General features: G+C 38.0%; 1 protein-coding gene across 7 annotated transcripts in view; it reads right to left on the bottom strand.

Annotated features, from left to right (window-relative positions):
* The window catches only part of MYO16 (myosin XVI), a 356,972-nt gene that overhangs the window by 34,265 nt on the left and 296,348 nt on the right, over positions 1 to 26,359 (bottom strand). For all 7 annotated transcript variants that reach the window (XM_085215386.1, XM_085215393.1, XM_085215400.1 and 4 more), the window contains exons 29-32: positions 19,729 to 19,825; positions 16,792 to 17,038; positions 14,603 to 14,910; positions 11,590 to 12,792 (exon numbers count right to left, since the gene is read on the bottom strand). In XM_085215386.1, the coding sequence (XP_085071512.1) occupies positions 11,590 to 12,792; positions 14,603 to 14,910; positions 16,792 to 17,038; positions 19,729 to 19,825 (1,855 nt within the window). The remainder of the gene's footprint in view (positions 1 to 11,589; positions 12,793 to 14,602; positions 14,911 to 16,791; positions 17,039 to 19,728; positions 19,826 to 26,359) is intronic.

Below are 26,359 nucleotides of genomic sequence, written 5' to 3'. Positions count from 1 at the left end.
AAAAAAGAAGCAAATAGGTCTTCTTATAATTTAATATCTACAATTAATCCCAGAATAATATCAATTTCTTAATTAATGAAAAACATGTATTCCTGCAACAAATAATCAATTTATGGCTATTCACATCAAGACAGACAGCTATTCACAATTTTGTTTGCAACTTTGAAATCTAGAAAACACTGTATTCTGGTAGATACATTTATTTGCTACTGAAGAAGCTTTTTGTTCCTGAGCTACCAGAGAATGTAAAAGCTAAATAGCTTGATTTCTTGAAAACTATGGCTAGCATCCAGCAGATGAAAATTTCAAATCAAGCAGCTTGTCACTGTACACATGAATAAGTGATAACCGATGGATCTCATTAACAAGCATATGAATAGCAGGAAGTTGCAGACAGAAGGGATTCCTGATCTATGCCCCTATTCTTTCCTGGGAGAGTCAGGAAAACACCAAATTCTAGCAGTCAACCCTGAATATTTGCTGCATTTCCTGCGGTAACTAGACGCTGCGCAATGAGGAAGATGATGTCTGCACAAATGACACAGATATCGTCTGATGAAGGATAACGAGAGGGAGGTTACATAAGGAGAGGTTGTTTTATTTTGGCTTCAGTGTTTATCACTGTGTTTTGATGCACCTTGGCAATTTCACTTAGCATTTCCTATTTTGCTCTGACTTACTACTGAGACATTCCTTGTCAGTGGAGTTTGCTGGCTACCCTTAGCATGTTATCTTGGGTGTCCTTTCACTGGATGAATGCATATTGCTTCAGATTAGTTCAGTTTACTCACATGAAGTCACACTGTGACCTGCTGTAGCATGACTGTTTACTTTGTCTGCTGAGAGCTGGAGGCAAGCAGATGCATCTTATTTGCTGAAAGAAATGGAGCAGGATGAAAACTGACAAGACAGGATTCCCCCAGCCTATTAGCGTGCACTGCCTGTCTCGCCCTTATAGCTGTGCTGCCGGCTGCCACTGCAATAATTATTCATTGATTTATTTCATCTCACAAAGCCTGCACTGCCAGCAGCAATTGTAGGATTTGCCCCTACAGTGATGCTCCCAGGACTGGAAGCAATGCAGTGTTGCTTCCAGCATCCTTCCTTCTAATTGGAGCTAGTAAAGTCATTAGAACACACTCTAGAAGCCTCATTCTTAAATGCAGCAGGTAAATACGGCATGAGGGAAACAGACAACTCCTGCTTTGCTCTGAGAAGATGCATTTGTGGAAGTCTTGTATGAATTCTGGGAAGCAAAAGGAGTAGACACAAGCCATGAAGAACTTCAAGTTACAAACCTCACATTGCTGGAAGTGAATCACAGAGTCATTAAGGTTGGAAAAAACCACTAAGGTCATCTGATTCAACCATCAGCTCATCCCCGCCATGCCAATTGACCAGGTTTCTCAGTGCCACATCCACACATTTCTTGAACACCTCCAGGGACGATGACTCCTCCACCTCCCTGAGCAGCCTGTGCCACTACCTCACTAGTCTTCCTGAGAAGAAATTTTTCCTAATCTCCAAGCTGATGAAGAGCCCTTCTTCATTTTCATCCAGTTTCATCTTCAAGAACATCACTGCCCAGGGAGGTGATGGAGTCACTGACCCTGGAGGTGTTCAAGGAACATTTGGATTTTGTGTTGAGGGATATGTTTTAGTGAGACCTATTGGTGGTAGGTGGATGGTTGGACTGGATGATCTTGTAGGTCTTTTCCAACCTTGGTGTTTCTGTGATTCTGTGATTCTGTGATGTAGGTATGACACTGGTTAGTTAGAGCTCAGAATGTAAAGCTGGTAGTGAGAAGGAAGTTACTGAGGCAAATGCGGAAACCTCTAGATCTGAGTGAGCCCATGACTTTTCTGTAAATCACTTTACAGCTATAGAAATAGCTGTTACAGCCATACACCTAAAATTGAAAATGCTCAGGCAAGTTTCTTCTGATTTCTTGTCTGACAGATTCATGGTGGTGGGGTGATAGTGCTTTACTTTTACACTGATAACAATTATTACAAGTTACAAACGTTTTGCTTCTTCCTAGAAATAATGTTAGAGACACCTCTGGGTCAGGTAAGTTTTCAGAGCTGGTGATGGAGACTGTAAAAGTGCCTTCTGTCCCTATCTGGTGGACTTCAGATTGTTTGAACTAGGTTGGTTCCCAACTTGAGTCAAAGAATATTGCAGAAGGGGTGAAAATAGCCTTCTTAAATATTCATCACCAACAAAGAATATCTAGACAGACTACCATTTCTCCTGCTTGATAGCCTCTGAACAAGAACTTGGAACATCTTCTTAATGCAGCAAGTATGCTGGAATACCACCAGTGTATGTGTTTCAGAGAAGTGGGATTTCCTTCACCCCTTCTTCTCTAGGAATGGATCTCAGCAGCAATTGGCCTTTCTGAGGCTCCAGCATGAAGAAGGAAGGCAGCACTGCTTGAGACAACTTCCTGCCTTACAAGAAACATCTCTTTCCCTCATGTCCTCTTTTTTAAAGTCTAATATGGAAAAAAATCTAGCTGATTATACTCTGTAATAATGTTGTTTACTCTTAGATGTGTTGATTGGCTGACCAAATAGTCTATTTCTTGTATTTGTGTGGTTAATCAACTGCTGCCATCTGGAAAAGGAGATGGTAATTTGGTATGAAACACAGCTTCCCTTTTTTAAACTGTTTTCTTCTAACTAACATGGATGCAAAGTCCTTTTTGAAGACAGACATTTAAGCATGTTTACTTTTGTGTGTGGTATCTCAGTAACAGAACAGCCATTACTGCTGGCTGTAGCTATTGCTGAAAGGAATTATGTGATGAGACACTGTCTCAACCTTCCTCTCCTTCAAACGCAGTTGCAAATATTGTGAAAATAAATAAACAAAAAACCCCAAATAAACAAATAGACAGGGACTTCCCACAACCAACTGCATCACATTGATTCTATTTACTTTTCTCAGAGAATACTTCTACAGAGATTTTCAGGATCTCTCTCATATGAACTCTGGCACTAACAGCAACAAAAAAGTTAGATGAAATTTTTGGGTAGGTCCTGAGGAAGAGTCCAAGGAGTATTTCTGGATCGTCTGTGCTGTCATTCAACATACAGAGACCGCTATTCTGGAAAACCTCTTGGACAACATTTGCAATTTGTTTTCTAAGTGAGCTTAGAAGAATTGAATTTGGAGATATACCTTTAGCTTGTTTTTAAGTTCATGTTGAAGGGATAAAGCAATGGCCAATGACACCCCCATGCTCCTCAAAGCAGGAACGGATGGCTATCGCAGATGCAGTGTGATAAGCATACATACTGTGTACAAACATAGCCAACCTGTGGCTAAAAGCTATCACTACATTCTCCTAATACAGTCAGCATCATTATACTGAAAACAGATCTTAAGGAAAGAGCTAAAAGAAATACTGAAACATTAAAGTTCAGAGCAAACCATTTTTTTTTTTATTTTTTTCATTTAGAAGTTGCACCACAACTTCTGCACCACAGATAATAAAATTCATTTTCATGGTTCTCATTTTAAAATAAAGCAAAAGCTCTATACAAGGGAGCTCTTAATCCAAAGGCGTTTCTATGTTCCCACTCACTAGTGGGCCTGGGGAGAAGGCAGATACCCCAGACTGCTGCTTGTACTTTCCCAAACTGCTCCATTTCCAAACCTGTCCTACTCTCCCAACAGCACAGTGAAGTCGTGAGAAGAGAGCATGAGGACCAGGGCACTCATATGTTGAGGACAGGGCTTTTTTACATTCTTTTTCCAGCTGTCTTCTCCTGCTTCTCCATCCTGACACACAAAATATCAATGCAGATGGAACACAACCCATTTGTGGGATTGTTTCATGGAGAATTGCTCAAGTCCTGTCAAGACTTGGGTCATCAGTGAGGTATGTTGGAGCTTGCACCATCACAATGCATTGCTCTTGGATACCTAAGCCAGAAAGGTTAGATGCAGCTTGGTTTGTATGTAACAGGGACAAACGTTTCTGTGCAGAGATACTCCTAAATGACATCTCGACTATCGCTGAAATTTTTGAATTTAGCTGGGTCAAAAAAAAGTCAAATTGTTTCACTGTTAACATTTTCAATATGAAAAAATTCAGCATCTGTTATGCAAACCATCTCAGTACTTTCAAACACTTCTGAAAGACTGGACGTTGAAAGAACGTATTTCTGCACAGAATTTAAGAATGCTTTATTTTCATTCCAGGGCAAAACAAAAATAAATGTCATAGTCTTGCCACTTTCTGTGGAATGGAATTACTGCTCTCTACTGAGGCTCTGTGCAAAAGCTGATTTAATGCTGCGACTGATGTAAGTAAGTTAAAAGCATCTGAACAGAATTCCTTACTCATACTGAGAACAAGAGACTTTCATTAAAAGGTGTGTACAAATTTCATTCTCCACTTTGTTCCAAATACCCATAGTCCTGTAAAAACAGGTGATATGATGCTTACTGCCAAACAGCCAATATTCTTGGTTGGTATCAGGAATTAAAGTGTGCTACAATTCAATTTTCTTGTTCTCTCAGCTATGACTAATGTTTCATATTAATGTACCTTCAGTTTACGACTAGTGACACAGTTGTTCCCAAAGTTCTTTGTGGTTCTCTATCTTGAATCACAAATAAAAAACACTGAAAACCGTTTAATATCTCAAGAAGCCCACAACACCGTCAAACAACTTCCTGAATCAGTGCTGAATTTGAAACAACGATGTCACATCAGATAAGTGAAGAAAATACATTGCTATGAAAATAATCCCTGAAATCCCTACCCGAAGTACTGAAGTCACAGTTATAGGTGGGATAGTATTAAAATCTATGGGCTTGAAATATCCTTAAGTTTAAGCGGTATTGTGTGGTTATGGTGCTCCGGTATCAGATGGAACAAAGAGTCATGTAGTAAATCAAATCCAAGAGGTAAAAGAAAAACCAAAAAACAATAAAACAAACAAAACAAAACAAATCAATCACAGTTACATAAAAGGAATGCCTACAGTTTTCATAAATGGGTCATTTAAAAGCAACAGCCAAGCTTGCTATTTCTCCTCAGCTTCTTTCCTGTTAAGCAGTGACTAGGTATGAACATGAGAGCCTGCACTGGGTTGAACTGGTCTGCCAGCTCCAGGATCCTTATCTATAGATAACTGTGGTATAAGACCAGATCAGAAAAATGAACTGATATTTTCTGGGTGATCCTGGAGCCGCACTTCCTCCTCCAACTCCTATATGATTGAATATGAGCTTTGGAAGCATGTGGAGGGTGCTAAGAATTTGGTTTTATTTCCCTAACAAGCACTTTGAATGCAAAATGAATATAATAAAAGTTGATGACAATATCCAATTATTTTTTCAGTTGAAATATAAATTAGATTTGATTTGTTCTGTTCTAATAATTTTCAGGTAAAAAATGTCTATTGTAATCACATACAATGCTTCGTTTTCATGTTACAATAGAGACCAAAGCAAATTACACATTATGATTTTAGGCTGTAGCAGTGAAATCGGGTAGGAAGGGCAATGCTCCAGTGGAAAAATAATAATAATAATAATATATATATATAATAATAGAAAATCATAAATCTCTTCAACAGAAAGTATATTTTAGTTTTCGGACTCTGAAATGGAGAATTATTCTTGGTATATTGTATTTATCCTAAAACAATAGATTTTATTTTTTGTGACAAATTGTCCACATAATGGCAGATTTACAGATGGAGAGAAAACTACAGATTAAGGGGATACATTCCAGATTGTAGAATGTTCACAAACATTCGGCAAACAGAAACAGCGGGTGCTTCCTGAAGACTCTTCTAACCTCTTTCTCTGCTGCAGTAATGCAGACCACAATTATTTCTTCAGAAAAGTCACTCAGCATGTGCTGAATGGCAATGGCATTACCAGCAGTTCAGTCTCCTCTTTTACATTCTGCATAGGGCATCTACAGCTAGCCAAGTATGGGCTCTTTTTTATGACTCACATTAAACTGTTATTAGCAGTGCTTTGCTTTTTCCCCACTTTTCTGTACCTACTGCAAGAGATTCAGATTGAAAGCTGCAAGTAACTGACAGTGAATCAGAGAGGGATGACTCTCCTGTGTTTAGATACCTAATCTGAAAATTAGTCATAGAAAGTCACCCTCATTTCTTGATAATTAAGGCAATTACATAAACAGACATTCATCTCTCTCAGAGAAGTACTGTTTAGCTTAATTCATTAAAGTTTCAATGCTTTGAGAATTTTACTTAAAAGATGTTATAGAAGTCTAATGTCTCATGTAATCACTCCTCCAGCATTCACAGGTAAAGGAACAAAAAAGGGCAACTGGGCTTTTTGTTTTACCCATTTTGTAAGAAAGTAAAACTATCACATTGCATCAATACAACGTAGGAATAATGAGATGTAGATATGAATATTATCTGTATTAAGTTGCTTAAGAAGAAAAGCTGAGTGGCTTAGAGGATAAGGGACTGGGATTTCCTCTCAGAAACTCCAGTGGGAATTTAATTTGCAATCCACTGTTGAGACATTAACCGCACAATAGCGGCTTACTCTAATCTGTTGATAGAAGGAAATTATTTACTAGCTATCAATGAGATACCTGCCTTTGACAGGACTGTAAATCTCATACATACACATTAAATCCTGTTATTTTCCATGTTTGTGCCAATTTTAGCAAAGACTATTTGGCAAGTTTTAGTCCCAACTAGGTACATCTAAATATCTGTATTTGTCACGTGCATCAACCTTCCTTATGAAGGTGCTTACACTGGAGAATGCGAAAGAATTAACACACATATAAATCTATCAGTTTTAGAAACATTCCATGCAAACTGATTTATATGGATGCTAAAGATATTGTATAAATACTCTGCCAACAACTTAAAAGTTTGCATGCCTTTTTTTTTGTTGTTGTTACATATGTTATTAAGCTTTTTTTGTAAATGAGCAAGTTACTGAAGAGTAGATTTGTATACACAGGCCCACTTGTAGTGAAACTAACAAAAAATCACAAAACTTGAAGCTTATACATTGATGAGCTGCATAAAGGAAAGGGCTTTCGGCAACTAAACCTCAGGCAGCAATTTTACATATCTTCTTTTGCCCACGCTAAGAAGTTAACCATCCATACCAACTTTTTCTCAACGAGCAGGAAGGAGATAAGGCATTAAGTCTTTATCTCAATGGCCTGATGGCAAGCAAATTCATCCAAGTTAAGGGAAAATCATATTTCATTTGCTCCCTTCCTTTCAGAATCCATATGAGCACGTACTCTGCCAATCCAAGTGCAGGTGATGGTCTGGAGATTATTCCCTCTTTTGTTCTGAAGCTGAAAAATTCCACTTTGTGGGGAATATTAACAATATAAAATTACAAAAAGAATGGTACAAAATCTGAGTATTATTTATCCATGTTGAAGAAAACAAAATTCTGACCTTGCTCTGCAAATATTTAATATGAAATACTTCAATATTTTTTGCTTCCAATTGCCTCCTCCTTCCCAGGATTGCTTTAGATGTGAAAAATGAGGAAAAAAAAGAAGGGTACTCTGGTAGAGAGAGTGGCTTTGTGATTAAGAAATTGAATTAGGTTTCATGAAATCTCATTTCAAATCTAAGGTTTTAATCTAGAAATACCTGGGTAGTGACTCTACATCTGATCATGCAGTTTCTGTCTGTCTTGCAAACTGTAGCTCCTACTTGTATCAATCATAAAGTATAGAAAAAAAGTTTGTGCGTATATTATTATTGCCCATTTGCACCCGAGTCTTGTTTGATATGGAGTAGAAGGATTTTTATGTCTAACAACACAGCTGTAGCTTCAGCAGTAACTCTTTTCAAGCCAGGAGAAATCTCTTCTGCTCAGTTCTCAGTTGTTACAGTTTTGCTTATTTAAACTATAAGTTCTGCAGAGTAAAAATCTTCTTATTACCCATAAAATATTTTGAAAGAAACTGAATACTGTATGATTGATCATTGCTTGAATCTGTAGACTATTTCGTTTTATAAAAAGCCCAGGCTATAGCATCAGGCAAGTTGTTACAATTTTATTATTTTTCTTGTTGAATGTATGAAGGAAGGGCGATCTCAGTTCAGTTCACAATAAGCCAGCAGTCCATCAGAAAACCACAAATCCATTCTACTGGAATTAAGGATGATCATTTCCCACAGAGAGGTCAGGAGCCAAAAGGATACCAGTGTTCTCAGGCCTTGAAATTACTCCTCCAGGTAAGAGGAAGGCACGTTGGCGGATCTGTCTGTATTACACTTTTATTGGCAAAGAGGCTTTTATCTCCAAGGCTGATGGTTCTATACAGAGACTCATTGATTCCCATAGCTAACCTTCCTTGACTCTGAAATGGCCCACACTTTCATCTTCTGTTTTGAGTTAAGGTTGTTAGTTGGTTATAACTTATAGAAGTAAAGTGAACTGCACATTACAGAGTACTGCTCTAAGTCATGTCTTAATTTTCATGAATTTCAATTATTTTTTTTTATTTTTATCACACCTTCTCTAATAATAAAATACTACAAATAACCAAATGAACTGAAGAAAGGGGGCAGTATTCCAGGAACTTAATATACATTAAGCAAGAGGTGATAAAAAATCATTGGGTAAAGCAAGGACAACTTCTAGTTTTATACAACTGAGTCCATTCTACTGATTGCCATTTAATTAATTGTATCAGAGGTTAAATAAAAGACTATTCCACCTGAGACTATGAAGTACAAGAAAAAGTCAAAAGCACTGAACATACCATCACCTGTATTCCTTTATCACTTTTGATCTATCTATTCATTGCTGAACTACTCATATGTAGCTGCACTTAGTATTTTACAGTATTATATAGCTTCCTAGTTCATAAAATATTGATTCAAGTCTTTTGTTCTGTATCTTTCTTGAACTTTGATCTTGCATAGTTAGTGTTGCCTTGATGAAATATTTAGAAGTACAACATTTTCCTCGTGAAAGGTAAATTTAGAGTTTTTATATGGCATCCTGTGTTAATGCACTATCTTCAACATTCAGGCTGAACTCTATCATGGTCACATTTAGTCGAAAATTGAGTTTGCAGAAATCCTCAAAACCAAATAAACATTTTTAAGGCTAAAAGTCAATGTTCTGACTTGGCTGGAGTAAACTTACCATACCAGATACAGTCAGAGAGCCTTGAAATCATACAACCAAAGAGACTTTAAAATTGATAGTTATTTTCCAACAGATAAAAATGTATTAACTATATAATAAAAGCAGAGCTCTGGCTTAAAAGCAAAACAAAAAATTTGCCATATATTAGTAGGTATTGAATGTTATCAGTTTACTTTGCCAAAGCAAGCAAAACTACTGCAACATCTTTACAAATTTCATCAATCCCAATACTCAGGTTGAGAACTAATGAAGTCTCATTTAAAATCTCATGTCTGATTGAATTCAGTATCTAGGAACATTCAAGGCCCAACCAAAGCTTTTTAAAGGTCTGGAGGACTCACAAGGACTTACACCACCATGATTTCTTTGATGGCTGGTATGAGTCTTATTACCAGTATAAGTGCCTTGTGTCCATAAAGCCACTGATCTTCATAAAACTTGTAGTAACTCAATTATTTTGAGATCTTTGTCACAGAATCATGGAATCATAGAATAATTTAGGTTAGAAAAAAACTTCAAGATCATCAGGCCCAACTGTCAGCCTGACCTACTCAACCACTAAAAACTACGTTATTTAGCACCACGTTCTCATGTCTCTTGAACACCTCTGGGGATGGGGACTCCACCAGTTCCCTGAGAGGCCTATTCTAATGCTAGATCATCCCCTCTTGAAGTAATTATTCCTGATATCCATTCTAAACATCCCCTGGAGCAACTTGAGACCATTTCCTTGCATCACATTACTTGCCACCTAAGAAAAGAGACTGACAGAGGCCTCATTACAGCCTCCTTTCAGGCAGTTGTAGAGATCAATGAGGTCTCCCCTCAACCTCCTCTTCTTCAGACTAAACATCCCCAGTTCCTGCAGCTACTCCCAGTAAGTTTCATTTTCCAGTCCTTTCACTGGCTTTGATGCTTTTCTCTGAACATGTGCTAGCAGCTCAGAATTATTCTTGCAGTGAGAGGTCCAAAACTGAACACAATATTCAAGGTGTGATATCCACAGTGGGACAATCACTTCCCTCACTCTGCTGGCCATATTATTTCTGATGCAGGCAAGGATGCCACTGGCCTTCTTGGCCACCAAGGCATACTGCTGGCTTATGTTTAGCCAGCTGTTGACCAGCACTCCAAGGTCCTTCTCTGCTGGGAAACATTCCAGCAACTGTTCCCCAAGCCTACCTCACCACTGCATGGGATTGTGCACAAGGGCACAACCCGGTACTTAGCCTTGCTGATGATGAAAACAGATTAGTGACTGCACTGTTGAATGTCATGTGATTATATTCAGCCCATCGATCTAGCCTATCCAGATCCCTGTGCTAAGCCATCCTATCTTCAGAATAGCAGTCTTACTTAATTTGATGTTGGTCTGCAAACTTACTGCATCCAGATCACTGACAAAAATTTTAAACAAGGCTGTGCCCAATACTGAGCCTTGAAGAATGCAACTACTTAATCCCAGCCTTTCTACTAGTTCTTCAGCCTGTGAACCATACACCTGTCCAAGCCATGAGTTGTCTGTCTGTCTCTCCAAGAGAATGCAGTGAGAAACAGTGTCAAACACTACAAAAAAAACACTACCTGGTATATGACATGCACAGCCAATATATTTTCTGCTAAGCAGGTCAGTTTGTCATAGAAGAGCGGGTTAGTCAGGATTGACTTGCCTTTTATAAACCCAGGTCAGCTATTTCTGATCACTTGATAGTCCTACATGTGCCATGTGATAACATTCAAGACAATCTGCTCCATAACCTTCCTTAGTACCAAGGAACTGACAGGTCTGTAACTCCATAGATCCTCCTTCCTGCCCTACTTGTATGCGGGCTCCAGTAAACTTGGAACTCACTTGTTAGCCAGGACTGCTGGTAAGTTACTGACGTAACGTAGTGAGCGCTACTGACATCTCCTACAATACCGTTGGATTAATTCCATCTGATCCCATTGACATATGAACTCAAATGATGTAAAAGCTCACATATAGTTTCCAGTCGGATTACAGGAGCTTCAGTCTCACACCGTCACTGTCACTGTTTTCCAAATAAGGGGAATGAGCCTTATTCTCACCTTTCATCACTGTGTTTCTCCTGATATCCTATAAATGATCATGCTTTTGCTGTTGAGGTATTTGATAGATACAATAAACTCATTTGCACATGATATACAACATTTGTGCTTATTCCATTGAGACTATAGGAACGTTATAAATTATCCATTTAATTCTGTGTCATACAAATGTTTTGGTAAAAGAAAAACTGACATCTCAGAGAAAACCTGAAGGCCATATGCAACAAATTCCATGCATTTCTTACAATCACAACAATATATATATTTTTAAAATGAATAGTTTTGTATTGTATTTTTACCTACTCTGTCACTTTTTAATATAAGTTTGTTCTGGTGCAGAAGAAATACACAGAGATCACTCTTACCTTCTGGCTCCCTGATCTTACGTCCTGCTGCAGATTTCCGTAACACACTCCGTCCTGAGTTGAACAAGCTTGCTAACTCATCAAGGGGACTGGTCAATGACCTTGAGTTTGTAGGACTGTATGGAAATGAAGATGATGAATTAGAGTTCAATTTCCTGTGTTCTGCTCTTGCCACCTTTGGGGAATAAGGCAGTTTGGAGAATGGAGAAGGTGAACATCCAAGCTGAGCAGGGTTTGGTCTCTGAGGTACTTTTGATAGATCTGAGTTTGTACCTGTTTTCCCTGTATTAATCAGAAAACTAGCACAAGGCTCTGGAGGAAATGCAAAATGCGTGGAAGCCCGATAAGAAACAGGAGGTGGTACAGGAGGAGGGGGTGGTGGAAGAGGAGGAGGAGGTGTTGAAGGTGGAGTCACTTTGCTGGAAACATTGAACACAACCAAGCCTGGAGATGCTGGTCTTTCACTCTCCCCCTTTTGGTTTTTAGAGTACTGTGGTGACAATGGACTTGAGCCTTCTGACTGCACAGGGTATTTTAGGTTGGTTTCCAAGACAGGAAGCTTTTTAACTTCTAGTGGTGTTAGAGGTGATTCATCAGAAGCAGGAGAACATGTGACAGGAGTTGGAGGAAACACGAGAAGTGGTGGCCTGTGAGGGAGCAAATTAGGGAAAGGGGCTGGAATGTCACATGAGTCTTTATAGTTCAAAGCAACTTGACTATTTCCATCCAATGTTCCATCTTCAACATGAACTTTTTTTTTGCTTTCAAACACCAGAGGAGGAGATCCAGTCGCTATTGGAATTATTCCATTACTGTTGCTTCCTTCTTCTGGGAGAAAATACTTCATTTCTTCATACACAGATTCTCCTTGCTCTGGGCTTTCTGCTTCAGCAGAACTGTGTTTCATTGCATTCCCCACCATTTCAATATAGACAGGCTCATTTTCTTCCTCTTCTTGTGACATATAGAGGCTCAATGTGCCATGTTGTGGCACATCAGCAGAAGCTGCTCTCTGTACTCCCGCAGTGTCATAGCTACCCTGTTTGACTACTGTGTTTGTCTGTTTCACATCCCCAGGCTTTTGGCCAGGTATTTCTTCATAAGAGCCACTGAGTTTTGTATTGGGACTTCGTTTTGGTTTTCTGGGAGGTATTTTTTTCATGGTACTATAGTCATCACTGTGTGGCCTTGGACGGGTCAGAACTAGGGAAGTGAAAAAGGTGTGTGTTATTAGGAGATTGAAATTAGTTTTTTCTTACACAGGTCTAATATTTAAGCTTTCAAATCTTGCATGTATAATTTTACCATTAAAAGCAGTTACATACAGAAGAATTCAGTCAAAAGTATACATATTTCAATGAATAAAATGCAGAACTTTCAGCATTCCAAACCACAAGCTTTTGTTGCCTGGGCATATAATCTGCTTTGGTAGCCTCCACTGTCACTAAAACTGTCACTGTTCATATTTTTTGAATCCAGATATTCACTGCAAGGTGTGTAATGCATGGAAATACATGCTTGTTATTCCTTTTGCCCCAGGGGAGAGGATAGAAGGGTGTGCTTTTAACTAGGACTTTCACCACAGCACTATTCTGACATGCATGTTATCATCAGTAACTGAAGTATCCGACTTTTATGCAGTATATAAAATTCTAATTACAGGCAGATATTATCCCTATCTCTGCTTCTTTTGTATTGCTGATGTGGAAGTAATTTTTAAAGTTAGGGAATCACATAGCCTAGGGGCAATTCCTCAACTGAGTATACAGTTAACAAAACTAGATGTCTTTTCACAGCCTCCAGGCACAGATGGAGCAGAGATAATAGATACCGATCATCAATAGGTGATTACTCTTTTAAGATAAAAATTAAATGGTGTAAATCAGAGCTGGTTTCAGACAAAGACTCAGGAAATACATAATACTTGGAAAATGAGCACAGCAGGGAAACTGCTCCAATTGTTTTGTAAGTGCATAAGCATTACTGCTAAGACCACACAAACGTATCTAAATTGTCAGTCTTTCAAAAAATTCTGCTGGAGTTTTCTGGCTAAATCAATCATTTCTTCTAACACTGTGCACTGAAAGCCTAAACCACTGCAGAGATCCATAATCCACGCTGAACTAGTTTAAAACTACCTATACTGGACACACACAAGATTTTACCTCACTTCACAAGGAGTCTGAATGAGCAAGGTAAAGGTTAGGAAAACTGACCTGCATCTAATAAACTGGGCATGAGTAATTATTTTGCAAGAGAGAGGGAGCTGCAAAGCTCTGCAGCCAGTGTGCAGGCATAGAAAATGGTTACATGTAGCTTTAAACCCAGCCTGAAGAATCTTCCTTGATAAGCTTAGAGGATTCTTTACACGAAACAGGACAAATTAGGCTTATCAAGGAAAAGCAGAATGTCTCCCTTCTCTTCGTCTTCTACTCATATGTTTCAAATGTGTAGGAGGACAGAACAATTGAACTCAAATCTGGACTTAATGCAAGGTAACGCATTGCAATTCTTTTGGGATTTCCACAGTGCTTTCATTCCAAACAAAAAATTCACCATAAGCAAGTTATGGCACAAACATAAACCACTAAATGCACAAGACGTTTCTGTGAACACAGAGAAAAAGTAGGAGAATGTTTAATGTTTAACTTGGTGAAATTCAAGAATCTGGCATTCTGTATTAGCAATGCAAGATATTCTAACAGTTTAAAAGGTGAAAGAAAATGGTCAGTGGGGTGGAATAGCTGGAGCTGACAAAGATCATTTGTCTCTAGAGGGAATTCTGCAAACAGGCTCAGGTTGTTGACAAACGAGGCCATTAGAACACACGAGCAGTTATTTGCTGATTTGGAGCAAATGATAAATTGACTACCTTTATTTACTGCCACTGAAATATTTCACAGAGGCGGGGCTTTTCAAAGGCGCTTTGCCCATGTTTGGAAGGATCAAAGCGGAGGGAACAAATCAATAATCTAGAGTAACTTTTGTGACGCTTTCCCCCTTTCTGCCTGACCTTCATTAGCGGCCTCCTTAGAAGCTGCCGACAAGCAAGCACTGACGGCCTCATAGGAAGCGCTCAGCCGTGTGTTGGGGTCCCGCTTGGGTTTGGGAGGAGGCTGTTTCCGTGGTGACGGCAGGCTGCCGCTGTCTTCCATGCTGAACACTGAGTGCAGGGATGGGGACCTGATGGACGACCCAGCCACAGAATGTACCAAGCCTTCCACCGCCATGGGGACAGGCACGGAGCTGGAGTGAAAGTGCTTTGGCGCTCGGTAGCCGGCGAAGCCATCCTCAGGGAGCTTCCCACCCTTGTCTTCAGCTCTGAAAAAAACACGGAGGAGAGGCCCAGATGCATTATTCAAGTGGTAACAATGAACCTGTTCATGCAAACATAACAACAGCTTTTTGGTAAACAGCCTCCCGCCTCCCCTGCTGTGCGGAGGGGATGTGTGTAGTAATCTCCTGACAAACAAATCCAGATCAAGCTGCTAGCTTTCCTCCATTTCCTGTTTCATGATAAATTGGGACACTGGCTCTCTTTTCACACAGATGCAGCTTTCCTTAAGCAGTTTCACATTGTGGATCAGACACTCTGTGAATGAATTGTTCACACTTTGATTGTTGCACACAATCAAAAGCCGCGTTTCCAATCTGAATGATAATTTCTGGGAAATCCATTTTAATGGAAAGTTACTGAGGCAGCAAATGCTGAGCCTTTATCGCTATTTTCTGAAAAGACAACAATAAATTCTATTTAGATAATGCAAATCTTTAAAATATTAATGACCCTTTTAACCAGCTACAGTGGCTGTCTGAATAATTCCACGTAGATATATATATATCCTCCTGTGGAGGCTTACTTGATAGCTATCCTTTGAAAGATATTAATTATGACATTATGCTTAGTTACTTCAATCAGTTTTGGACTTTTGCTTATTCCACTTTTTTTTTTAAATTATTATTTATTTTTTGCTATTTCAATACGAATAGAGAAATGATGTCTTTCAACCACTCCCAACAAACTGATTTTAACAGAAATTCTTCAAGCATTTTACACTTCCAAAAATCAAAATGCTGAAAACCTTTCAGATTGGAGTGGCAGCCTATTAGATAGATGTCCATACTATCATTTTACAGACAAACTGCCAAGCATTTTTTTTTTCAAATTGTATTTCTGTATGGCAGATCACCAGCAGGGCTGGAATTCATGTGCAGGATATAGCCAGCTGCCTGTGTAGTAAATGAAACAGCTAAAGATGAAAGTGTGGTGCTCAGTGGATAATTTGTTTTCACTGTAATGTTTAATTACAGTCATTCTGACAAAGGCATTTCCTCCAATATGTAATGACTGGGATATTTGAAGCTAATTAAGCAGATGTACTGCCATTTTCACTTTAATAAAGTCACTAACAAAAGCAAGGAAAGCAAAGGCAGTTGTTCCAGATGAGAATTAAGTTCCTATAGAAAAGTAAATATCTGTATGTCCAGCAAGTTATTAGAAGCTTTCCTGTTCTTGATACATACCTGTTTCTAAACTGCAAATGCTACTTTTGCCCAATCTGAGAGAAAAAGATCTGGGACTCCATTCTTGGGAAAATGCTCTCCAACCATTTGCTGAATTCGTAAAACAGGTACTCCTGTAAACTCTGATGGGAGCTAAACAAAAAGGCTTTAATCTATTTTTAAATAAGAGGAAAGAATCCTCTTCACAGTTTTTCTAGTTCATTGTATAATCAGAATTTCTTGGGCTGCCCTTTATTGTATTTTAATGCTTTCTTGGCTGTTCTTCATTTTTTGGCAGTTACCCCATGCTGAAATTCTCAGTTAGATAAGTTTTGCTTTTGTTTAGTTGGTTTGATGAAAGTTCAACTATAATCTATTTTTCTTCAAATGAAAAATTTCTGAAAAAAAAATAAAGGTTTCAGAGGCTTGAATAAGTTCCTTTAAAGCTCAGTCTGTCCTGAATAAGATATTATTGGTGTCTTTATGTTTCTGGACATAATTACCTGCTCCAAAGAAAAACAGTGTCTAGCATTGATCTGGGTTGAATGCATTCTTGAAAATGCTCTTGCAATTTTCAAGTTAAGCTCAAGTCATTTATGTGACTTTAAAAGCAGGGAAGGAAATCATAAAACTGAAGAAATGATTTAATTCCTTACTATCCAACCCAGGATATATTTTCTCAAATCTAAGATATCTTACCTTTTGTGGACTTCTTCTGGTCTATTTCTAGCCTCTAGCTTTTCCCTGTGGTAAGCAGCATTCATCTCATTGCGAATCCGGTCGTTTTCCCGAGCAATGTCAGAAGCATTTTGAATGACCAAGGCATCGTATGTTTTCAGCCCCATATCCTCAACAGTCTGCAAGAAGCCTTTGACTGAGGTGATCTCTTGCTGTTTGATGCTCATCTTCTGTAGCACACGCTGGCGAGCTAAAAATCCTCTCACAACTACCATAACAGAAGAAAAAATAATAAACCAATGAAAGACAACTAATTAATTACTGAGTAACAATATTATCGTGTGTTCTGCTGTAAACATAAGTAAATCAAGTTCAGTCAATATCTTACACAAATAGTGAAAGAAATGTACATCGTATACAACATACAAAAATGGATGTGCCCATTTTATATTGCTTAAAACCAAGTATGACAACAAATTCATTCACAAATTTAAGCTACCAGAATTCAAAACAGTTACTTCCATATTTTTGTTTCCATTACAGCTGGAAACTTGGATGTCTGATGGAGAATGAAGAAGTATATATTTAAAAAGGAAAGTTCAAAAGATCGTTTTAAAATAATACCCTGAGTAAATGATTATTGCATGGAATATGGTAGAAATTAAAAGACTGCCTGTATCTGTTAATCTTCAAACAGTATTTTGACATTTCAGTGTACCAAAAAACGGGAAAAAAACAAAACAAAACAAATAAAAGATCTTTTACTGACACCTAGAGACTTTTTTTGCCTGTTTTTTTTTCAGCAGAAACAATGAATGCACATTTCTGAAATGCTTCTGTCACATAATTTCCATTTTTCAGCTTAAAATTTTCATCTATGTTGCATCAGCCTTACGTATCTAATAGGCCTATTTTCTTACGCTCCTTGGCAGCATTATGTTTTGGTGTACTTCCTGTAACGGCTTTCTGTGCTACTTTCCTAAACATGTATATGCAGTACAACAGTTTCTACTCAACCTAAATATTGCCTTATCCTCAGAATTTTCAGAAGTATCCAGCTGAACTTAAGTAAGGGACAGGGGCTTCTGTGACCATGATGAATCCATCACTAAATCAATCACTCTACATGGAACCATTGATGTTACTATGCCTTGGCATGTGTCCTGGCTTGGGAGAAAGAGCTATGCTAAATAAAGGTCTGAATTTATAATGTTGCTGTTGAGAAAGTAATGGAATCATGTACAGGTCGCTATCAGAGTTCACTGCTTACAAGTATGAAAAAATTTAAAAAGCTTAAAAATCAAAAATTATTCCTCTTTTTGAAGGGTTTTGTCTTCTGTTCAATACAGAAATAAACAAAACAAGTAAACAAACAAACAAACAAAAAACCAAACAAGAAAAAAAAACACAACAATTTAATGAGCTCAAAGACTGCCATGAAATGAAAACTATCATTTCCTGGAGCTTTACTGCTCAGTATCAACAAGTATTGTACAGATTCCAAGACTGTGCTCTGAACTCAGTCCTCATTTATGTAGATGTACAGTAATTCTCACTTATAGAGATTAGAACAATTCAGGTTAGCATCCTCATGACATAAAATTACCTAATTCTTCACAGTTTATCTAAGGACAAAGATTAGAAGAATTAAAATTCCATGGATCTGACTTCAGTGAGAAAAGTTTTAACCAATGTGTATACAATGTACTAGAGTTAATTCTTAATCTAGTTGAACTGTAATGAAAGACTTTAAGGATGATGGATTTTCCTACAGGACAAAAAATTTTCCTCAATGATTCAATATGAGCAAAATTCCCCAAATGTAGTTCTTATTCTTATTGGGAGAGGGAAGGTGAGAAGGACAAAGCTAATAAAATCTGACTAAAATCTGACAAACAAAACAACAAGATAAATCCTTGTTTTTCTAATTTCCTTAAAAAACGTGATAATGGGAAACATTGCAGACAACAGCTAATTGGATAAATAGTGCTATGTTCTAAGGAAGTAGGTGTTTGAGATTCTGATAGGAAATGGAACAGTAGAAACAGGAATTCACGAGACAGTGGATAGCAACTCCTTTAAAAAATGTGCCAAATGAGTCAGTGTGATCTTAAAACAAAAACATAGGGAAAAAAAATGCATTAAATAAAAAAAAAGCAATTTCTACTTCAAAAACTGCAACAGAAGGAGAAAACAAAGACAACTAAACATAAAAATATTAGCTTTGTATTCATGATATATTTTCACAGAAATGTATTTTGTATCCTTGTTACTCTATTTTTTTTAGCTTGGAGAAGAGAAGGCTCCAGGGCAGCCTCATTGTAGCCTTCTAGTACTTGAAGGGAGCGCATAAACAGGAGGGGAACGACTGTTTACAAGGGTGAATAGAGATAGGACAAGGGGGAATGGTGGATAGAGATAGGACAAGGGGGAATGGTCTTAAACTGAGACAGAGGAGGTTTAGGTTAGATATTAGGAGGCAGTTTTTCACACAGAGGGTGGTGGGTGACGCACTGGAACAGGTTGCCTAAGGAGGTCGTGGATGCCCCATCCCTGGAGGCATTCAAGACCAGGCTGGATGTGGCTCTGGGCAGCCTGGTCTGATGGTTGGTGACCCTGCATATAGCAGAGGGTTGAAACTAGATGATCACTGTGGTCCTTTTCAACCCAGGCCATTCTATGCTTCTATGATTCTATCTGATATGCAACTCAAAGTTAAGAGGTGATATTAAAAGTCAACGAACGTACTTAAAAAACAAATACTCAAGCTCCCCTTAGTTTTAATTACAGTCAACAGTTTTTCATAAAATTATGTTTCACAGGCACAAATAAAATAAATAAAATACAGCAACTATTCCAAGAAGAAAAAATTACTTTTTTTTTTTTTTTTTTGTTATGCAATGCTTCTTGTCAGTGTACAAAGTGACAGCTCAGGAATACTTGTTCTGTAATTGTTACCTTTTTGGCAGGTTATAATTTTCTTCTGAAGCTGAAGGCACAAATCGTTGAGATGGTCAGCTTGCCAGTACTTAAGAAACACTTTTCGGACTCCTATCTAGAATACAGAGAGACAGAAGGGAAACTTTCACCATCAACAAAAAAGGCCAAAATAATGACAAGTAAATAACAACAATATGTGTACAATCCTGCTGAAGGTTGAGATCAGATCTGCAATATCAGGCTAGTACAGTGCCAATCGTTGTACAAGAGGTAACATCACTTGGTTGAATAAAAGACATATTTGGAAACGATAAGCAAGCTGTCGGGCACACATTCCCCCTTGAGGTCCAGGACCATGCAGAACAAATACTACAATCAAGATAAACACAGATTGGAAAATAAAGCATTCTGAATGTAATTACACTAATGTCTTAGACAATTTAACAGAAAATAAGATTTAGCTTTTACAAAAGATGGGGATGTGAGCAAGGAAAAAGGTGAGAAGCCATACGTCCATGGGGAGAAGGAAACAATAACAGGCAGCTGCCATCTATGGAACAGCAAGGATTCTGCCCATTAGTAAAAATGATCCCTGGTGTCCCATAAAACTATGAATCCTAGCTCCCAGAGCCACTACTGAAGCTATTCCACAGGTCTATTCCTAGAATCAGAGATGTACTTGTCAAAACTGTTATCCTATGTATTGATGGAGTGTATGAGCTTACTCTGGTGCTAAGCAGTTGTTTGGTTTAATTCATCTAGCCCTTAGAGGGTCTCAATAAACACAGAATCAGTAGATGCTCTTAAAAAAAATAACTTGTTACAGCAAAAGGTATTCTGAACATGATGAAACAATCCTTTTCTGTATAATCTTCAAAAAATCTTCCTTTCTAATAGACTGATTTTAAAAAAGTAACTGAGATAAATAATGTGTTTCCTTATACTGCTTTTCTTCTTAGGAATTCTGCTCAGAAATAAGATCAGTACTAAGTCGCCAGCCAGTGAAGATTATAGGTTTTGTCTAGCTATTAATTTTATATGACTACTGATTAATTAATACCAGTCTGGCTGAAATTGCAGAGATTCATTCCAACTCCTACTTGTACATAGCTCACAAGATCATTCCCTTGTCACTGCATCGCTGTATGGCACTTTTGTTTCTTCAGTATGGCTATTGGAGACAGCTATGGGCAGGGAGATTTGCACACCTTTTCAAATAACTGCTTTTAATCCTATCACTGTTGCCAGATATACTGCACTGGTAGAGATAAACTACTGAAAGTCAGGGCATACTTACCATGGCTAATCTTCATTAACAAAGCTCAGAAGTGGCTGGGGCACCTTTTCCCTCCTCTCTACTCTAGAGGAAATCTACTCTGCATCAAATGTTAAGAGTCTTAAATTCTGAACTTTAAGCTGACAGACTATGATTGTGAACCAAAGGCTTTTTAGTTAAAATCAGATGCACTAAAATGGCAAAATCAGAATTATTTCTAATTTTTTTTAATGTTAGTATCTCTTTTCCCAATAAAATAAGCTTTTTGTGTTACTGCGAAGTATGTGAAGGCAAAGTGCTAAAAAAAAAAAAGCATTTTACTTGTCTCACCACTGGAGAAACTCATAAATAGGGAACAGGCTTTCTTTGCATGCTGGAAAATGCATGGAATGGCTATTTTAGAAAACCGTGTGGCTACAGAAATACTGGCATATAACTTAGCTATTCCAGAATAGCTCCTCTATTCAGACCATCTACTCTGGAGTAATCCTTCTACTTACAAATTGAAGTTATTATTCCAGAACAAAATTGCCTTCGTCCAAGAGCCCTGTTTCTAACAATTGAGGCTACCCTAGCAAAATGGTGTCATTATGTTTACTTAATAGACTCTCTTGAGTGATGCCTTATAATTTTATAATGTCATATTCATCTGAAGCAATCTCATTGAGTTCTTATCAGACTCTCATACTCTGCTCTCACAGACATGGTCTCATCTTCACTTTCCTGACTGCAGATTTCAGACAGAAGTTTACACTTTTCTTCCTGTGCTTTTAGAATTCCATCCTTGCCTGCTTCTTAGCACTCCAAATTCCTTCTTCATCCATCATCTGGACTCTGCTTCATTACCAGAACTTGCTACATTTCCTTAGGAACTTTTAGTCTCTACTTCTTTTTCTCCTTCTTTATTCACAAAAATTGAAAAAGAAGTCAACTACTTTCTTCAGTTTAAATTAGCTTCTCTTTCAGACACATAACTCCAGTAATGAACAAGCAAATTTTCCGTGTTTGTTGCAGCAAACCATGCCAATCTCTCCTCTCCTCTCCTCTCCTCTCCTCTCCTCTCCTCTCCTCTCCTCTCCTCTCCTCTCCTCTCCTCTCCTCTCCTCTCCTCTCCTCTCCTCTCTCTCTCCTCTCCTCTCCTCTCCTCTCCTCTCCTCTCTCTCCTCTATATTTTTGAGCCTCAGGTTTTCTTCCAGGACACCAGAACATCATCTCGACTCCTCCCACTACATCCATTCTATCACTACAAGCTGCAAATTCTGTAGCGCTCATTAAAAAAAACAAAACACCTATTTTATTCTATTCATTTTTTCAAATAATATACTGAACTATCCTTACAACTAACTTTGGCTAGCAAAACTTTCATTCCCTTGCTAACATCACTTTATATCCAGAATTCTTCTGTAAGAATAACTGAATTATTATTCATGTGGTTGACTGTAATAAAATTATCATGCAGTTTTTGTAATTAGCATTTGTATCTGAGTAGCTCTCAGAAAACCAATGCCTGGATACAGAAATTTCATTAAATTATATTCTTTTCCTCCGATTACATTTCCTCTTTATACCCCACTTTTTCTTTACACAAACCTTCTACACCACTTTGAAGCCTTTTTTAACCTCCTTATCTCAGGCCTAAGCCCAATCAACATCTCATATCAGCCTCTTCCCCCTCAATTCCCTAAAATGCCTTCTGTTTCTCTCTTCCTTCCTCACTGGAGTCTAAGACATACCTCTCTTTTAGGGCAAAAGATTATGGCACCTCGACAGTAGAAGGGTTAGAAAAATCAGTTGAAGCAGACAAAAAGTTACATTTTGAAACTACACAAAATGCTCTGATAACTAGCAATGCTTACAGCAAAACTAACCCCATTCTCAATTAGTCTCATAATTAACACACGGATCACATCCATGCTACATTTCAAGTGCGTAACTACTCTAAACATTGAGTTGTAATTTATTTTGCAGTATTCAGTCATAAAATCAGTCAAGACAACTGCTCGAGCTTATGGTCAGTGTAGCTTCAAGTGTTCACCATCTGGCTGCACAGACTCACAAAGCCAGTTAGGTGACATTCAAAGAACTAGAGCTCTCTTCTCTCATTCCACACAACAGAAATGGCATAAATACAGTTACTGTGGTATCACTTATACTAAGAACTTCATTAGTAGTCACTTGCTACAATTTTTAAGGGAATGAAGTAAGGATAGAAGTACAATCAATACAAATTCATTCTTACATTCAGATAAAAGCTATCTGCAGCTTTTACATCATATGCTAGGTCAATTGAGAGCAAAGATCTAGACAGAAGTATGTGCAGAAGACACTACTGTGAGATACTGGGTTCAATTCACTTTGTTGAAGTTTGTTGCTCCTTGTTGAACTAAATCTTATACCATCTGAAGCTGGCCAAGAACAAGCTCATCTCCCCACCTTCTGCATGGTCCTGGAGTTCAGTGAAAAGCACAGACAAATCACAAAATGCACTGAGTTAGAAGGGACCTCGCAGCCCACCCAGTCCCACCCTGTGCCATGGCCAGGGCTGTCCCCCACCAGCTCAGGCTGCCCAAGGCCCCATCCAACCTGGCCTTGAGCACCTGCAGGGGGGCACCACAGCTTCTATGGGCAGCTGTGCCAGCGCCTCACCACCCTCTGAATAAAGAATTTCTTCCTAACATCTAACCTAAATCTGCCCTCTTCTAGTTTTATATGTTGGGTATCAGTACAATCTGTGTCTTCTCTGATCATAAATTGTTTCCTGCTTATGTAGGGGAAAAAAGGTTAAAATACTCTTGCCCTAAAGAAATAACTTTTCAGTACTTTCGGGCTAAAGAGTGCTCTCATCTGAGTCTGAAATTTTAATGTCATTCAGATTCCTGCAAAAGTAAACCATCTGTGAATTACAGTCGTACTTATTTTAATTAGAAAAGCATTAGGGCTTTAAATGTTATTTTTCAAAGTGACACATTTTTTAAAGATCAGGAAAAATTGTCATTGATGACTACTTCAATTACTGCTACAGGCCTCCAAGTTTTTTTATTTTTTATTTTTTTCCTGGGAGGAGAAAGAAAGGATGGGAGGGAGCTGTTCTTTCTGCTCTTTTTTTTTTTTTTTTTTTTTTTTACAGAAAAGGTGTAGGATGTAGAAGAACAGACATTCAAAACTAGGAATGGATGCTGAGATGGTGTGTAGGTGGCATGGAGGCAGTATTAGCTCATACTTAATAGGTGTCAAGGGAATCTGTAAAGCTGTTCTTTAGTTTAAAAAAGGCAATTTGTGGGAGTGCTGTGTGTTTCTGGCAGTACTTTCAAAATAGCTACCTACAAAAGACAGAGAACTATAATCTAATGATATTTTACACAATGACACACATTTTCACAGTGCATTAATGAAATGTAGGGAAAAAAGCCTTAAAACTATTGTAAAATGTGTCTTTCTGCAGTGTATATGTCTGCAAAAATATTATAACGACGAACACATTTACAGGGCAGAGATCTTTAACAAGGACTGAAGTGTTATTTTTAAAGGCTTACTCTCTCTGCTTTATTCGTTAGCTTTTCTTTACACATTTTAAGAGCCTTCCTTTGTCTCTGGCAGGCTACTGACCCTGCACATGCTGACTAAATCTATAGTCAGGCAGAGCTGATGTACGCTCTTAACGTAAGTATGAGTAGTACAGTATTCACGCATGTGACATTAGGTACTTATGCAAGTGCTTGTCAGGATTGAGGAAATGTTAGGAAAAACTGTCATTCAGCTCTCTGGGAAAGGGCAGAGAAATGGACAGTCCTATTTCAGAAGAACATGAAGACCTCATAATTCTTTGTGGTGAGGAGACAGAAAGGACTGCATCACAGGAAAGGAAATAAACAGTAAGAATAAGATGAACGTAGGGAATAATTAGTGGAGAAAATACTACCCGGCTTTACATCAAAGGATGTTATGAACCTAGAATTCTATTCTTCCTAAATTCTAGAAGCAGACATAGCACTGAAGAAAAGTATCTCTGTGTGTGTGAACTGAGAAACATTGGCAGCAGGCAATAGGGACAGCAATGGCAGAGAAAGTAAACCCTGAGGTGTGAGGCTGGAAAACTAAATTCAGGCAAAAATGAAATGAACACCAGGACCAAATATCAAGTGAAATATCTACAGCAAAGGAAAGAGAAGAAAACAACAGAAAAGGATCAAGAGGGATACAATAGAGAAAATCAACGTCAAAGAAGGAAAACTGAGTTGGAGTCCAAATGTGAGATAAAAAATATCAGAATGGAGCTGTTCTGAGGTCAAACAGAATGATCCAACCTATTATTAGGCAAAGGGGACTCAATGGGCTTGTTCTATGTAACACAAAATAGTTGCAGGTGAAGGGTGTTTGGACAAGCCCTTTGGTAGCATTGGTGAGGTCCAGACTTACCCTACTTTGTGCTACCAGCCAATTATTTCCAAAAATACAACAGAATAATATACTACTTGGACAACATAATTTTTGCTGACAAAATTCAAAGTATGGTGAAACGTAAACACTGATGTTTTAATCATTTAGCATTAGTTTGGCAACTCCTTCTGGGATCGCTTTTATGTGATCTTCAGAATTCTTAATTTTAAAATTGCCTCAAAGAAAATTGACTCTCAAAGTACGGCTTTAAAAAAAAAAAAAAAAAAAAAAAAAAGTAAAGACTTCCAGCACAGCTAAGATTACTAAATAACAAATAAATAAGCTGGCATACAATTTATGAGGCTCCTGAAATGACTTTAACAATGTCTGCAGCTGTAAAAAAGTGGTCTGGAATTAACACAACATCTTTTCCATGCAGCTACCTGCTGCTGATTTGGAGCTTCAGAAGAAACATTTTGACCGACCTTCCTCTACTGTTTATTTCATATCTTAGGAGTCTCCCGATCATACCATTTAAACTTAACACCTGTTTCAAACTGTCTGATCTCTTGTGTACGGAATTCAAGGCTACTTATAGGAAGAAATGATTACGGATTAGAAGAAACAGGCTAAAATTTGAAAAGATAAGCTCAGAAAGTTTTAAAGCAGTCTTATCTTTCAACCAGGCAAGTATTCCTAGCAGTCAAAGGCTGAGAGATTCATTTTTAGTGGAGTCTGGCCTTTGGAGAGGAAATCAAATTGATATAAAACACGAGTTGTTTGCATTCTGGCAAGCTCTATCTAAAGTAACTGAAGAGTTAACTGAAGACCACTGACCTTAGCTAAACAAAATGCAAAGCTCCAAGTTCTGATGAGAAAGCTCAGTAAGCTATGAGCTAACTCCCCTTTATTGAATTCATATTTGCAAGCTTAACAGTGTGAGGAATGATAATCCAAATAAATGAAAGTTTCCTTCTGTCAGTAAAAACAGCCAAG

This window comes from Meleagris gallopavo, chromosome 1 (assembly GCF_905368555.1).
Source record: "Meleagris gallopavo chromosome 1, MGAL_WU_HG_1.1, whole genome shotgun sequence".
Classification (NCBI taxonomy): domain Eukaryota; kingdom Metazoa; phylum Chordata; class Aves; order Galliformes; family Phasianidae; genus Meleagris; species Meleagris gallopavo.
Note: the sequence above shows the minus strand (reverse complement) of the source record. Positions and strands in the feature narration are given on the sequence as shown.